At 38.3% G+C, this 14,887-nt stretch overlaps 4 protein-coding genes and 1 pseudogene across 6 annotated transcripts; 1 reads left to right on the top strand and 4 right to left on the bottom strand.

Moving 5' to 3' along the window:
• Positions 1-26: 26 nt before the first annotated feature.
• Positions 27-2,702, bottom strand: LOC111433071 (protein trichome birefringence-like 38). Its single transcript, XM_023069989.1, has 5 exons — positions 2,388-2,702; positions 2,092-2,263; positions 1,644-1,819; positions 1,412-1,570; positions 27-465 (listed from the first exon to the last, which is right to left on the bottom strand). The coding sequence occupies exons 1-5, from the start codon at positions 2,678-2,680 to the stop codon at positions 174-176; spliced, it is 1,092 nt and encodes a 363-aa protein (XP_022925757.1). The 5' UTR covers positions 2,681-2,702; the 3' UTR covers positions 27-173.
• Positions 2,703-3,644: 942 nt separating this feature from the next.
• LOC111433076 lies at positions 3,645-6,251 on the top strand (annotated as a pseudogene).
• On the bottom strand, positions 5,158-7,628 carry LOC111433073. Of its 3 annotated transcripts, none has more exons than XM_023069995.1 (5): positions 7,244-7,628; positions 6,795-6,839; positions 6,529-6,688; positions 5,774-5,892; positions 5,158-5,556 (listed from the first exon to the last, which is right to left on the bottom strand). In XM_023069995.1, exons 1-5 carry the CDS (start codon positions 7,331-7,333, stop codon positions 5,413-5,415), a joined length of 558 nt encoding a protein of 185 aa, XP_022925763.1. In that variant the 5' UTR covers positions 7,334-7,628; the 3' UTR covers positions 5,158-5,412. The 3 variants fall into 3 exon arrangements, with proteins under 3 accessions (XP_022925763.1, XP_022925762.1, XP_022925761.1); XM_023069994.1 differs by having other exon boundaries at positions 5,792-5,892; positions 6,795-6,908; positions 7,244-7,621; XM_023069993.1 differs by having other exon boundaries at positions 6,795-6,908; positions 7,244-7,614.
• A 359-nt stretch (positions 7,629-7,987) lies between these two features.
• LOC111433070 (U-box domain-containing protein 7-like) lies at positions 7,988-10,438 on the bottom strand. The gene is made up of 2 exons (XM_023069988.1): positions 9,838-10,438; positions 7,988-9,164 (listed from the first exon to the last, which is right to left on the bottom strand). The coding sequence occupies exons 1-2, from the start codon at positions 10,332-10,334 to the stop codon at positions 8,312-8,314; spliced, it is 1,350 nt and encodes a 449-aa protein (XP_022925756.1). The 5' UTR covers positions 10,335-10,438; the 3' UTR covers positions 7,988-8,311.
• A 2,542-nt stretch (positions 10,439-12,980) lies between these two features.
• On the bottom strand, positions 12,981-13,941 carry LOC111433075 (dof zinc finger protein DOF1.5-like). The gene has a single exon (XM_023069997.1). The coding sequence runs from the start codon at positions 13,744-13,746 to the stop codon at positions 13,234-13,236; it is 513 nt and encodes a 170-aa protein (XP_022925765.1). The 5' UTR covers positions 13,747-13,941; the 3' UTR covers positions 12,981-13,233.
• Between the last annotated feature and the right edge of the window lie 946 nt (positions 13,942-14,887).

Here is a 14,887-nt window from a genome sequence, read left to right as displayed (position 1 = left end):
TATTTTTGTGAAACTGCAACAACTAGAATCATCAATGACTTTATACAATTGCTTTGTTGCCATTACATTTCTTGCTTTGAATTGCCGTTAAGGTGGTTAATGAAATGAAGGAAGTTTTATCTGCTAACACTCCCTTTGAGGAATTGTAGAGACGAAAAGAACTTGATCGACCTTCACATGGTGAAAGCTGCATAGAGAAGCTGGTTCCAAGTGTCGGGCAAACCGGGAAGGCACCAGTGGCTGCAATCTGTTCCTGCGTGCTCGCCGCTGTAAATAGAGGGATGTGAATCTTTCCGCAGTTGCGACAACGTTGTGATGTCTAGCAAGTAAACTGGGGTTCTCATTCTACTCAGCACTCTCTTCACAATTTCTGCGGCGGGTGGCGTCCCTGCTGGATACAGTGACCCCGAGAGAGGTACGCTTTCTCCATTGCAACTCCTCCTTGGTTGGTTCCAATCCTTTCCCCTGGTAACGTAGAAACAAAGTAATATTCTTAAACTCTGAGCTCTAAATCTAGTTTTCTGGTCTGAAAATTACTGCCCAATAGTATTGCATTAAATGGCTACACAACTTGTTCTTCGTCGGCAGATGAAAAGTCGATTAAAATAAGTTTTTTGTCCTTGAACTGCTCTACCCAGTTTGACGAAATTTATTGCTACCTACTACCTATAAGACAATCACAATAGCAAATATATATACTCTGAATTTCATGATAAGGTTTTATCGATTATTGTAACGGCCCAGACCACCGCAAGCTGATATTGTTTCTTTGGACTTTCCCCTCAAGGCTTTAAAACGCGTCTCTTAGGGGAAGGCTTTCACACCCTTTCTCCTAGGTGAAGGCTTCCACACCCTTATAAAGGGTATTTTTGTTCTCCTCCCCAACCAATGTGGGACATCACAATCCACACCCCTCTTCGAGGCCCAGCGTCCTCGCTGATACTTGTTACTTTCTCTAATTGATGTGGGACCCCCACCAAATCCACCCCCTTTGGGGCCAGCATCCTTGTTAGCATATCGCCTCATGTCTACCCCCTTCGGGGAAGGGCGAGAAAGCTGGCATATCGTCCAGTGTCTGGTTCTGATACCATTTGTAACAGCCTAGACCACCGCTAGCAGATATTGTCCTCTTTGGGCTTTCCCTTTTCGGCTTCCCTTCAAGGCTTTGAAACGCGTCTCCTAGGAGAAGGTTTCCACACCCTTATAAAGGGTGTTTTTGTTCTCCTCCCCAACCAACGTGGGACATCACAATTATTAATGTCACACACACTATCCGACACGGATACGTGGCAATGATGCCTTCTCCATCGACAGAAATGTCTGTACATGTTCTGAGCTTGCCAAAATGCTGGAAAGCATTAAGAATTTAATTTGATAGAAGAAGGAATCACAGCCGCTGATTGTTACTTACTCATAATGAGTGGGGGAGATTCCCTGGAAAATGACTCTTGTTTTACTGGGATCAACGTTCATTTCCACCCATCTTGCCCAGGTGGTCAACCCTTGATAGAATGCCTCTAGACGGTTCATATCTTTCTTTACTGTAGTTCCTACTTGCACATAATCCCACCTGATCCACAACACTCACAACCGTCAGATTTTTACCATATCAGCATGATCATGAAAAAAGAGATTGATCATACGGCTGGGATCTCCCAGTGTGCGTCCACCAATGCCAGGAGTTGAATATGAGCACATCCATTCCCTTCCACACACTGCCTCCTTCAATGGAATCAAGCTTTAGTACTCTTCCAACCCTCTCTTTGACTACGTCAACAAGGTAGGGCGTTCTGTGAAGAAGCACGCTTACTCCATAGTCCTGCACACACCATATCATTCCTCTTCTTCATTGGTTTTGTATATTATTAATTATAGAACATAGAAAGTTATTATTGGCGTTTATTAGTTTATTATTAGGCGTATGGTTTTCTTATATTATCTGTTTTGTTCTTTTTCAGGATACCAAGCACAGCATAACCCAAAAAACAGCTTTTGAAAAAGTGAACAAAGGCAGCAGACAATTAGTAGACTGTGAAGCGGGAGATTTTGAATCAGGAAATTTGAGAAAAAGAAAATGGGGAAAGAACTCGCCTGGAAGATCACAGTAGAGAGTGAGTCCCGCCTGACTATGGAGGTTTTGGCTTTTGGCGCCGACGCTAGAATCATACATGTTAAGGACTGCCACATGTTGAGACTCAGTGAGTCGCCTACAAACATTATCTTCTTCCCTCTCCACCGCCTCAGAAGCTCCAACCCGTCAAACCTTCAAAGAAATGAACACACTTTCTCAGAGAAGAAAGCTTGAGATTTGCATAACAATGGCGCATAGTGAAGAAGGAAAGCATGGATGTCTAAAATGGAAGAAAAAGGAATGAGAAAAGTAGTACCTTGGAAGATCACACAAGTCTGGTTTCCAAATGTAGTTGAGGTAGGATAGATCTGGTCTGCCATACTTTTGGCAGTTAAACTCAGGGTCTATGAAGGGACAGCTTGAAGATTCATAAAGAGGTAAAGAAGGATCAAAAACCCATCTTCCTTGAAACAAATTGCACGCCCTCTCCTGCTTCCTACTTCCCACATTGCTTATGTTGTAGAGATCCTCAGCTCTTGCAGTTTGTAGTGAAAAGAGAATCAGAAGTTGTAAAAGTAGGAGGGCCAGAGCGATGAATGGAAGACCCATCCCAGATTTTGGGCTCTGACTGAAAAGAAGGGAGAGCTTTGGGGAATACAAATAGACAGAAGCAAGTGGGTGTATATAGAGACAAACGAGAGAACCAGCGGAGACGACCTTCCCTGATTATTATTTTAATCCTTAAAAATTTTATGCCATGAGCTGGGAATTCAATTATGTTGGCTGGATTGATTAAGGGAAGTACAACAGATTGCTGGCCCTTGATGTACTAACCAGCACGCTGAAACCAAATCAACCTTCCACAAAAAAAACACACACAACTGGTCAGGTCACAAGCAATTGACAAGCTTTCATTTCATAAATGATTTTGCTTTTCTTTTTATATTATTTATTTTAAAGTTTGTGAATCAGTTTCTACATTAATGATGATTTTTGTATTATTGTTCTATTAAATTATTATAGTTGAATTTAGAAAAGGGGTTCAACTTTTTATCTCTACTTCATAAAGTCTTCGTCACATTTGTGGTTACGTGAATAGTTGTTGAATATTTGTGGTTACATGAATAATTGTTGAATATTTTGTGGTTACCTGAACAAATGTTGCTACTTCTATTTCACACACGCGAAAGAGGTAGAAATCCCACATCGGTTGAATAATGGAACAAAACATTTCTTATAAATGTGTAGTAATCTCTCTCTAGTAGGCAAACAGTGAGGCTGACGACGATACGCAACGAGCTAAAGCAGACGATATCTGTTAATGGTAGACTTGGATTGTTATAAATAGTATCAGAGCTAGAGCTAAATATCCATCAGTGTGAGATCAAAATTAGAAAGAGGCAAATGAATGATGGGCTTCCAAGAGTCCATATCTTGAATTGGGCTTGTTCGGACGCTGGCCCTTATAAAGGGATTCCTGGATCTAGCAACCCGGCCCGATTAAGTTCAACCATATCTGGATAAGGCTCCATCTTCCAAGATTAGCTGAAAGGAGGGAACTAACAGTCTAACAATGGCAGCCATATCAGTGTTAGCGTCCCCATGAGTATCCAACGGAGGCATGCCCATACGCGTTCCCTCAGCTTCTCTTGTATTCTCCGCCGCTTCTACGGGTTGCTGCTCCGTATCTCTTAATACCGCCAACTACACTGCCGCCCGTTCTGGACTGCTCCATTCTTCATTTCTTACATCTTCCTCCCTTTCGTGCTCTTCATCTTTTCCAGGTGAGGACTTTATACTCTCAAATTTCTGTATCATTCGAGTAACTTTATGATTTCCCATTATTGCTTGCTCATTTGCCAATGTGATGGAGTCTACAGCAGTTCACTGAAGTATTTATTTGCTGTCGTGTGCGTTTATCATTTTCTAGGCCCTTGCATTTCGAATTCTATACATTCAAGCTCGTTTGATTTAATAATTTCTCGGTTGGTAATGGCATAATTTGTCGGTGGTCGATTTCTGCTTACATTTGATTTGTTATGACTACTCTCTTATTTTTCTTTCCGTGATTTCCAGTAATCGAATTGTTAGTGAAAAAGTTGCTGGTGGCTGCATATCTCCATTTTTTATATTACTAATAATCCATTGCGTTTCACATGTTGAGGGGAATATAAAAGAACATGCACCCTCTACTGCAACATTGCGGAGCTTCTCTTACGATACTTAGTTCTATCCATCAAGATTTTGTAATATTTATTTTATGGGAATGCACACATTTGCAGGCTCATCTTTGTGTTTGGATTGGAGCTCTAAGATTGGGGTCGGCAAGGGAAGCGTCGGAGCTTAGTGGTGAGGGCTGGCAAGGCTGCAATATGTCAGACGAAACAAAACAGATCACGTAAATCCTTAGCTTGGACTCATGGTTTTCGCAGACGAATGCGAACCACCAATGGTAGAGCTGTCCTAAAGTGCAGACGTGCCAAGGATAGGAAGGTCCTCTGCACGAAATCCAACCCAAGCAGTGGAAAGGGTGCTTAAGTATTTCTCGCTTAAACCATTTCTAGGTAAATTAGGCAATGTTGTATAATTCACTCTTCGAATGACTGGTCAAGATAGCTCATTATATTATATGATGCTCTGTCATTGGTTCATTTGAAAGGCTGTTAATTATCAATGTTAAATTGAAATGACTGGACCGGACTAGCTTATGTGATTGATGCTTTCGCATTGTTCATTTGAAAATTTCCCTGAACTGAAATATGTATATCTTCTGAAACCTGAGGTTTGTTGCTAATCTAATATTAGGCCTTCTTGTCATTCATTTTCTTGGTGTGAAATCTGAATTATATCAGTTTCTCTCAAATATAGTTTTTGCTTGAGCTACTCTGCAGTTTTACGTGTTAAAACATTATTGTTATTGACATTTTGACGTTGAGAATGTTAACCATTGTGCTGTCTGACAAGGCCGAAGACATTGTAGGGAAAGAAAAGGATGGTTGCAGTGGTATTCATTAGGTACATGGAAGGCCAGTTGTGTGGCTCGGATAGAAATGACCTAGAAGTTAGAAGTTCCTTTTCATGCTGGGTTATAGAATTTAATTATTTTCTTTTTGATAATAGAAGAAAACTAAATCCTCTTCAATCTTGAGATTACTAGTATGCAGAGAAAATTGAAAAACACTGAAAGCTACAAAATGACTAGCATAGCATTACAGGAAAAATCCTTGTGGGATTATTATTGGGAGCATCACATGAATTTAGTTGCCTTGTGTTCACTTCCTCTGCTTGTAGAAGGAAAGCAATACTAAAATTAGCTTACTGATGCCATTTATTCCATAGATCTAAACAATCTCCCAGTCGGGGAATTCATCATTTTGTCTGGTGGATGGAGAACACTTAAGTATTTCATCGGTAATTGCATTTGGTTTTTGGCTCTGCTTCCTTGATGGCCATGATATATTTGCTTTAGCATTCTTGTTTTCAATCTGAAAGAATGTCAAAGAGGCCAAGAAAAATAAGTTGGTTCCATGCGCTAGTAGAGAGCATAAATTTAAGCGTTCTTTAAGGTCTATAGACAAATAGTTTGATTTCTAATTTGGCAGAAACAGTTTCATTCTGGAATACCGTGCGTTAATTCCAAGCACCAGGAAATTTCAGAAATTTTTGTCATTTGCATGCATACTTAGATGGTAATGATAATACCTCGTGATCTCCACATACTTTTTGGTTAGCTGAGAAATGGTTTGGTTCAATAATGAGATGATTCTGTTTTTTAGATGCTTGAATTGTTTTTCCATCTTCTGTCTTGACAAGATGCTCCCCTGTAATAGTAAGATTCAATTACATGAATGATGTAACAACAAAAGTACATATTATTGCTCTTTTTCCTTTTCCAAAGCTGATGGAGGTCCATTTGCAGGTTTTTACATCTGTGCCTGTATCTGCTTTTCTTTACAGGAAACGACAACCAAGAATTAAATATTATCATAGAAGCATCTGAAATCCTGATTTTTTCGAGAAATCCAAAGATTGTCTAATCTGGTATGTAAATTTTTCACTACTTAAGAATGTAGATAATATGATTGCATATGTTTTTTGAATTAGAACCTACATGATTGTCTACATCTGTCCGTTCCAGGAGAGAAAACTCTCCACAATAATTGCATCTTTTCACTGAAAATGTCACATTCTAATTGCAAAAGAATTAGACGGTGTGGTTGTTGCTACTTGAGCCCAAATTAAACTATCAAACATCCACATCTCCCATCCTTTTAAGGATTTGGATTCTTTTTTCTTTATTTGCAATGTAATATCCTTTTAAATAAGAATAATGCTATTAGTGGGATAGGGTTCTGTGAACCACAAAAAAGAGCCAAAATAAGGAAAAAGCTTTAACCAAACTGTCGATGCAGAAAACCAAGAGCAAAACCCACTTCACAAATTTCAATCAGAATCACCTGGAACATTCCCAAAAGCGACCGAGGAAGATGCATTTTGATTTGCACAATACGCCTTCTCAGGAGACTGATCTTCTCCAACATCCAAACGTGGCTGTTGGAAGTGATCTTCATTAATATCAACCGAATTTAGCTGGCCTTCTACATATTTCAAGACTTCCTGCTTAAGAATGTGAGGTTGAGTTTAACAATTTTTAAGAGCGCGAGTACTAGCCAAAAATTTGGGGAATAGTGAAACTGTATGAACAAGACATTAATAGTTTTACCTTCTCCAAGACATCACACATCTCCAAGCATCTGTCCTCCATTTTCTTGAAGACATTCATAAGCCAGTCCAAGCCATTAGAGTTTTGCCCCATGTTCAGATGAAGAAAAGAAAACTGAAGGCCAAAATTCGAAATGAAACTTGGAAGTGATTAAAAGGTTTAAACTACGGGGCGGAACAGAAAACTACAGCAGACAACAAAATAAAATCCAAAGCAATCTTCTGGATTCTGGAATACCAACTCTGTCTCCCCATTCTCTAGAAAAACAACAAATGGCGGTAGGACAACACTCAAAAGAATAAAACCGTTCCAAAACCAAGATGATCCGCCACGCAAAAATGATAGCTAAAATTCAAATAGAGAAAAAAAAAACCCTTTTCGACTTCATTGTCTACCAATATGCAAATTCAAACGAAAGCAAATAGAGGAAGAAGGAGAAACCCATGAACCTGAGTGCAAAGAAGTTGAATTGCAAAAGTGAAGTTAGAAGTAAAAGCCTGAAGATGATAGAGTTCCCGATTCATAAATTTTAATTTCATATTCTTATAAGGATGAGAGAGAAAATGGTGGGAGAGAGAGCTTTGGCAGTGTCCAAAAAGGAGAAGGAAGGGACGGTGTCCAAAAAGAGTTCTGAGAAGAGAGGGGCCCCTGAAATATTTACAGTACACTCTTTAATTACTTGTACTTTTCAATATTTTCTCTTCTTGTTTGTTCGTCAATCAATTTATCTTCTCTAAACATTGAAATTTTTTGAAGGGATGATTGGCAATTAATAACGGCAAATACAAAATGTTTCTGTGCTAGGACCATAGTGATAATATCATAACGTACAGTACACTCTTTAATTAGGCATGTTTGGTTTTTAATAAGTTTTGGTTTATAAATTTTGAAATTAGGAATATTTGAATTTGTATTATGTATAGAGAGAGTTCAACAAATATCCTTGAAAGAGATAAACAATGTCTCATTTACTAAGCTGAGTTCAGATTTGTGTAACATTTGTATTTAAATTATTCGATTGAACAAGATATTGAACCTTGAGTGATTATAACATATTTTCATAATTTGGCAAACTAAAAAGTTTACACAGTTCATAGGATTAGTAATTCTCTAGCAAGGCAAACCATCTGCAGAACAAAAATTTGACTTGGCCTCAAATTACTCTCGTCTAACTTATAATTTGTAATACTTTCTTTAGCTTAGTTTTTCTTTAAGGTAAATTTTTAAAAACACCCTAAAGATTACCTACGTTCTAAAAAGATCAAATTTGATTACAAGAAGAAGGTCTTCTTAGGTTTTCTTTTCTTACAAAGAATAATTGAACAAAAAAATTCTTAGGGGTCTTCTTCTTTTATTTTTCAACATGATCAAAGCTGTACAACAAAAATAAGGACCCTTGCTGCAAATTCTCTTCTTGCTTTCTTCTAAGTCTGATCATCTTCTGCTATCTTAGGGTCGTTGCTGAAGAATATTTTCGTGCATCCGTTGGAAAAAAATATGGAGCACAGAAATTAAGATCAGAAAGGTAAACTCTTGGAACTGGTGCTAATCACCAAGTTCTTCAGCTTTGCTGAATCTCCCGCACTGGCTCGCCCAGTAATCAACTCCAGATTCTTATACAAGCTCTGTTTCACCAAATTCTTCATCATTTTTCTCCCTTCCTGAACTTCTCTTTGATTTACAGGCGACCCGATCACTATTCTTCCTGTCTGTGGCCCAGAATGTGGATACATTTTTGCTTGCTTCTCATTCTTAAACCATTGTAATAGCTTTAGGGCCCTCTTTTGAGCCAGTGGACTACCTAGTAATCCCACTTCAAGAAGCACTGCAACAATCCCAGATTTCGCCATCTTCTCTCTCTGTTCTGAGCTCTGATGTGCCAATATCATTAAGATATAAGCGGATAACTCAATAGATTTTGGTTTGTCCTCCCATGTCATAATCTCTATCAGACTATCCGGGACCATTGGGCTGCTCTCCATTGCCCTTTTTCCCTGTGAAGTCACCACCAAGTTCCCCAATGCTGCGAGGGCTCTATCCGAATGGCCTTTGGATGAGGACATTCTCAAGAGGGTTTGCACCACACCATTTGAGACCAGAGGCCCTACATTCTCTAGCACTATGGAGATATTATACAGAGTTTCAAGGCAGCATCTTTGGGTCTCGAAATTTGAGGTTAATTCTAGAATCCCCAAAAGGAATGGGATAACACTTTCATTCGCCTGTAAGGCAATTGTGAAATGGGAATTGATCAGAGATGACAGTGACAGCAGCAATTTTGCAAAATCATGTTTTGCTGATTCATCCATGGCTTGGATGTTACTTGGAAGTTTGTGTAAGATTCCTGCTTCCACCATGAGGGCCTTGTTCCTAAAGAATGGTACAGAGAAAAGTAAGTCCAAGTCAGAGTCGAGCCACATGGTAAATGCTGGTTTTGGCCAGAACGGTTCAAAACTTTAGAGGCAGATGACAAACCAAACCACAAACCCAGTAGGCATAACCTTAACCTTAAAGTAGACATCTTTTTTATTAGTATGATGCTCAACTAAACATTTGATTTATAATTTCAATTAGGACAGATCCAAAACTTAACTGCACTAACCACATGCCTATCTTGCCAGAATATAGAGTTGACCCAATATGCTTAATATTTTTCCTCTTTCTCTCTCTTAATTAATACCTTACAGCTTTTGGTTATTTATGTATACCCTTTTTCAAATTTTGGGTTATCGAGGACATCCAAACTACTGCACATCTTTCTGTAAAGTTTCTATTTTTAATTTGAATTTGGGTGCTGTCTGCCTTAACTGTTCCACTCTCTCTTTTATTTTGATACCATCTGAAGGTGAAGCTAAGCTGACCCTTTAAAAATTGAGATGATCATTGATGGAAACTCTCAAATGAGAAGAAATTTCCCATCAAATGACTTCTATTTACCATTAGGGGAAGTGTTTTTCTTTTTTAACTAAGAGAACAAAGACATGGATCGATGCACGTAAAACAGAGAACACAAAATTTTGAATGATTTTAAAGTATAACTTACTCGAAGCTTCCTTTGGCAAGCTCAAGCAACGCTTCCACAGCCACTTCCGGTCGCCCCACGGCGTCGGACGTCACCATCGAAACCAAGGCCGGTACAACCCGGAGCTCCACCATTAACGTTTTCACCTTCACGTCCTCTTTAGCCATATTCACAATCACCTTGGCTGCCATCTCCTTCTCTTCCCAGCTCCCAAAGTGAAGCTTCTTCACTGTCCTCCTCAACGCCGCCGCGAATTCATCTGCGCCACCACCAATTCCACCGGTACAGTCGCAATCAGGTTCTGCAACGTGTATGGCTTCATTACTAGTTGGTGTAATATTGGGTGAAATAGCGATGGATTCCGTGGGAGAGACGTACGGCTTTTTGGGCGTTTTGGAACGAAGGAACCTCCGGATTCGATTGAAGAATCGGAGCTTCACGTATGAATATACCCAAATGGGTGTTTGAGCAGAAGAAGAAGAAGAAGAAGAAGAAGAAGAAGAAGAACTTGGATTCATGGTGAGAGATAGGAATGGGGGTTTAATGAATTATGAGAGAGAGAGAGAGAGAGAGAGATGAAGACACAGGCACCCCCAAACCCAATGGCAATATCATCCCATGCCTCCTCAACGATCAAGTATTTAAATTTTAAAACACAAACGATTCGATTAAATTAAATTAAATTAAATAAAAAAGAAATAACGTACGAAGGACACCGGCCTTAAGTCTTAAAACAACACATGCTCTGTTTATTATTATTATTAATTAGATCACCTAATTATATAATCATTCAAAACCTTACACTAATTTGTTTCATTGATTTCCTATCTTGGTTCATGAATCATGTACCCTCCCATTTTAGACAATAATCTTATTTAAACACATACTTAATTATTGTGTGGGCTATGCATCAGACGTGATTCAATAAAAATTGCTTCCTGGAAGAATTAGCGTAATAATGGAGGCATCCAGATCTGTTAATAATACTCATTGTGATTAAGTGTAGATTTAATTTGTTTTTGTTAAAAGATTTTGTCGGCAAAGGAACACCAAAAAAAGGGAACAAAGTTCATCCCCAGAGGTCTACGAAGACAGAGATTGTGTTATTTAACTTCCAGATTCCTTATTTGCTCATTAAATGCATTTGACGTCTCTTTTGTTCTGTCTGAAACTAAGTCAACTCATTGCTACAACTTTAAATAACCAAAATTCTGGGTTTTTTTTTCTTCTTCTTTTTTCTGTTGAGATTATTGTGTTTTTATGATACAATCTTACCAAAAAGTTAAAAATCTTGGATTATATAGATATTAGGGCACACTAATATGTAATTTGAGTGGGAAGATTTTGTTGGATTTCTTTTTTAATCACCAATTTTGACCACTCTAAAATGTTTGGTATAAAATGTGGGTGGACTTCCAATACATATTTATATATGGGGAGTGAGAGAGAGAAATGCACACTTCTTCTTCCAATTTGCAATGCCTATCCCCACATCAGATTTCCACTGCCTTCTTTAATTTCAATTTTTCTTCCCCGACTCAAATAATCAAAATTATTTAAATTATTCAAACCCCACCGTCAGCTGCTATTGTTCTTTTATACGAATTTTTCTTTTAGATTTATAAGGAATGTTTTGTTATCTTCGTTGTATAAACTTCTCCCTAACAAACCCAAACCCGATAGTATAGTTATAGAGTACTTTCTAAGGATATAAAATTATGGATTAGATGGTTTGGTTTTGATGAAATAATTAATGATTATAGTGGGAAAGTTTATCCTTAAGTAAGTGATGGTTTTGAAATAGGAGGGGCGAAAAGTGGAATATGGTGGTTTTATGAGGTGTGCCACAGCCACAACGAAGCTATTAAAAGGGCTGCAATTTTTTCTTGTGATGATATAAATGTTTTACTTCCTCTGTTTCTCTCTGTCTCTGTGTAAAGACTGTTAAAACAAAAGAAAAGAAACAGAGAGTCGTAAAAAGGCTTCAGACTTGGGATGGGGAAGTCGTAAGAATCCTAATTTTCCACGAAAACCCATCATCACAAGAAAAACTTCTTCTCTCTAAGCTTAGCCACTTTGACTTCGCCATTCAAATTCAAATTCAAATTCAAAACCATTATTAGGCTAATTGCACGACGTTGTAAGAAAGAAGGGAAGCATGGAAAGTTTGAAAATGGGAAACAGAGCATAATACAGGGAAAGGGAAGGCAGGAGAAGGAGGGCCGAAATTGACCCAACCCCGGAAAAGTTATGGACTTTGGAATTGGATGAACTTTCTTTGAAATGGGTTTTTGTTTTGACTCATGATTGTGTTCTTGTCTCACTTTTTTGAATACTCAAAGATGATAAAAAGAAAAAAGGGAAACCAAAATCCACCCACTATGTGTAACACATGGGCTTCAGAAATTACAGCCCAATCTTTGCCTGGTGTTCGTAGCAATTAAGGAAAGTTTAGCTATATTGGTTTCAAATATGGCTATGAAGTTGGTTGAAGCTTTTTTGATTCGCCAAAGAACACAAGCAATCAAATCCCTCCTACAGAACACAAGCTCTCCTCCACGGCAGCAATGGCATCACAAGCCCTGTTCGTCAATCCAACCCGCTCACCTCCATGGGCTTCTCTTTCCATGAGGCTGGGCTTCTCCTTTTGTTTCACCTCTTCTCGTTTGGACTGAGCTATCATTTTCTGACCCACCCCAAATGATGAGGGACCAAATCCTCATTCTTTACGTGTATGTAAAAAGGAGCACAAAATTTCCTCCCCGTGCATCCCACGCTATACATATATATATGTATATATATAACTCGGGGAAAGTTTCAAAATCAGACACCTTGCCAGTGAGGACATTAGGCCCGAAAGGAGTGGACACTAGGTGGTGTGCAACGAGAAAACTGGTCCTAAAGGAGGTGGATTGTAAGATCCTACCTCGATTGAAGAGAGAAACGAGTGCTAACGAGAACACTAGAGAGGAAACGAGTGCTTGCAAGGATGCTTAATCCCAATGGGATGAATTATAAGATCTCATGTTAATTAGAGAAGGAAACGAATCGCTGTTAAGAGTATAGAAATCTCTTACAGGTTTATCTTAAAAAAGGAAGAAGGTCACAAGAGAAAGCCTAAGAACGACCCTATTACAAAATATTACAAATGTTGTAGTGTCCTGTTACATAGCAATATTGTTTAACTTATCATTAATTTGCGTTGCTCAGTTGACAAAGCTTGAAACTTTGAAACTAATCCTCTTGGTTTCAATCCCACACCGCCCATCCGGCAATATGAATCATCGGATCATCACCCTCAGCCACAGATAAATATTTACATAATCACATGTCAAATACCTAAATCTGTATATCTAATTTCCACATAAAATCATCGAAGCATTCAAAAAAAAAAAAAAAAAAAAAGAAAGGGAGACGTTAAGACGTTTGACCGTATTGACCGATAATCTTCTGGCGTTTGAGAGGAAAAACTTGGGTAAAATCCTGTTCCGCCACCGCAAGATGCCACCCCTCCACCGCGTCCAATTCAAGCTGATGAATAATCCCAGAAGCAGCATCGTAAAGTTGCCCATAATCATCAGGCAGCTCACCGGAAAGCGTCCGGCAATTGGGCGGCGGCTTGGCTCTCCGTCGTCCAGCTCCGATGGGGACATTCCGGAGCGCCCCACCAGCAGTCCAGTACCTTTGACAACCCTTACAGAAATGTCTGGGCTGATTAACATTGTAATTGTTAAAGTAACAGAATTTGGTGTCCATGCTCTTACATCTTGGACAAGGAATAATCTTTTCAGGCCTCTTCATCTCTGTTTGATCACCTTCACCACCGCCGCCGCCTTTCTCCGGTTGATCCTTGACTTTTCTGGTCTGCAAAGGAATGATAGTGCCAAAAAGCTTAATTCCAGCCGTGGCGCTACCATGAAACTGAGCCATATGTAAAACAGAGAGAGGGAGAAAAAGAAGAGGGTTGTTCCTAATTTATTCTTTTTTGGGGAAGTGGTGTGCAGAGAGGACACATAGGGAAATGGGTATATATATATGTGTGTGGAAGTAAAAGTTCATAATACAAAGCAGTAAAACATGAGAATCGATGAGACAAAACAGACGGCAATTAGTCAAATTGATAGCTATTATGGTGGGAAAGAGTGAAAGACTGGGTATCACCCCCTTTTTCTTTCTCTCTTTTATATATATATATATATATACATACATCATTTGCTTCATATGTCATCATCAGATTCTCTATCAATAAAGAGAAAGAGAAAAAAGGAGAAAAAAGGAAAAAGATGTGGGAAATTTTTATTCAAATTTCTTTTTTTAAAAAAAAAAAGTATAAGAAAAGTAGGGTGCTTTTGGTAGAAACTTAAAGAGATTGAAAGGTTATTGTATATATGGAAATTTAAGATTATATTCACAAGTTTAGGAATAAATACTGCATCTGGTCTCCTTCTTCTCTTCTTGTTTAAGTTTCGCATGATTCTGTGTGGGTTTTTTCTTTCTTGTTCTTGTTCATCTTTAAAAGACTCAACTTTTTGAAAAAAAAATTTTGGAGTGAAAAAGTTGCATTGATACTTAAAGGTAAGAGCTTTTGAAGCTTTTGATTTGTTTGTTGATGTGGGTCTTCCAAAAAGCCTCATTTTATGGTGGAGATGATCGACTTTTTTGTGGGTATTAAAGTTTTGAAATTTGAGTTATGGACAAGTGTACACACTATCCTTCTTATTGCAAATTCAAATTATATGATAAACATAAGAAAGCTACCTTTATTTATTTATTTATTTGTTTGTTTATTCAACAACACTTTTTAATTCTATATATCTTCCTTTCTTTTGATGGAAAAAAGATGCACTTTCTTTTTCCTTTTCCTTTTACTTCTCCTTTTGGGAAGGAAAAAGGAAGCCACATTAGATGAAAAAAAAGGCTTCCTTTATCTCCAGTGCTTTCTCTTTTACTTGCATTAGATTAGATGTCTTTATGCGTATGTTATAAGTTTAATTCGGAACTTTTTAGCTTGTATCTATTTAGATCCATGATCTACTAATGTTGGGTGTGGATGCACAAATTACACGAGGCT

Source organism: Cucurbita moschata, unplaced genomic scaffold (assembly GCF_002738365.1).
Source record: "Cucurbita moschata cultivar Rifu unplaced genomic scaffold, Cmos_1.0 Cmo_Scf00041, whole genome shotgun sequence".
Lineage (NCBI taxonomy): Eukaryota > Viridiplantae > Streptophyta > Magnoliopsida > Cucurbitales > Cucurbitaceae > Cucurbita > Cucurbita moschata.
The sequence above is the reverse complement of the archived record's forward strand: the minus strand, read 5'-3'. Positions and strand labels throughout refer to the sequence as shown.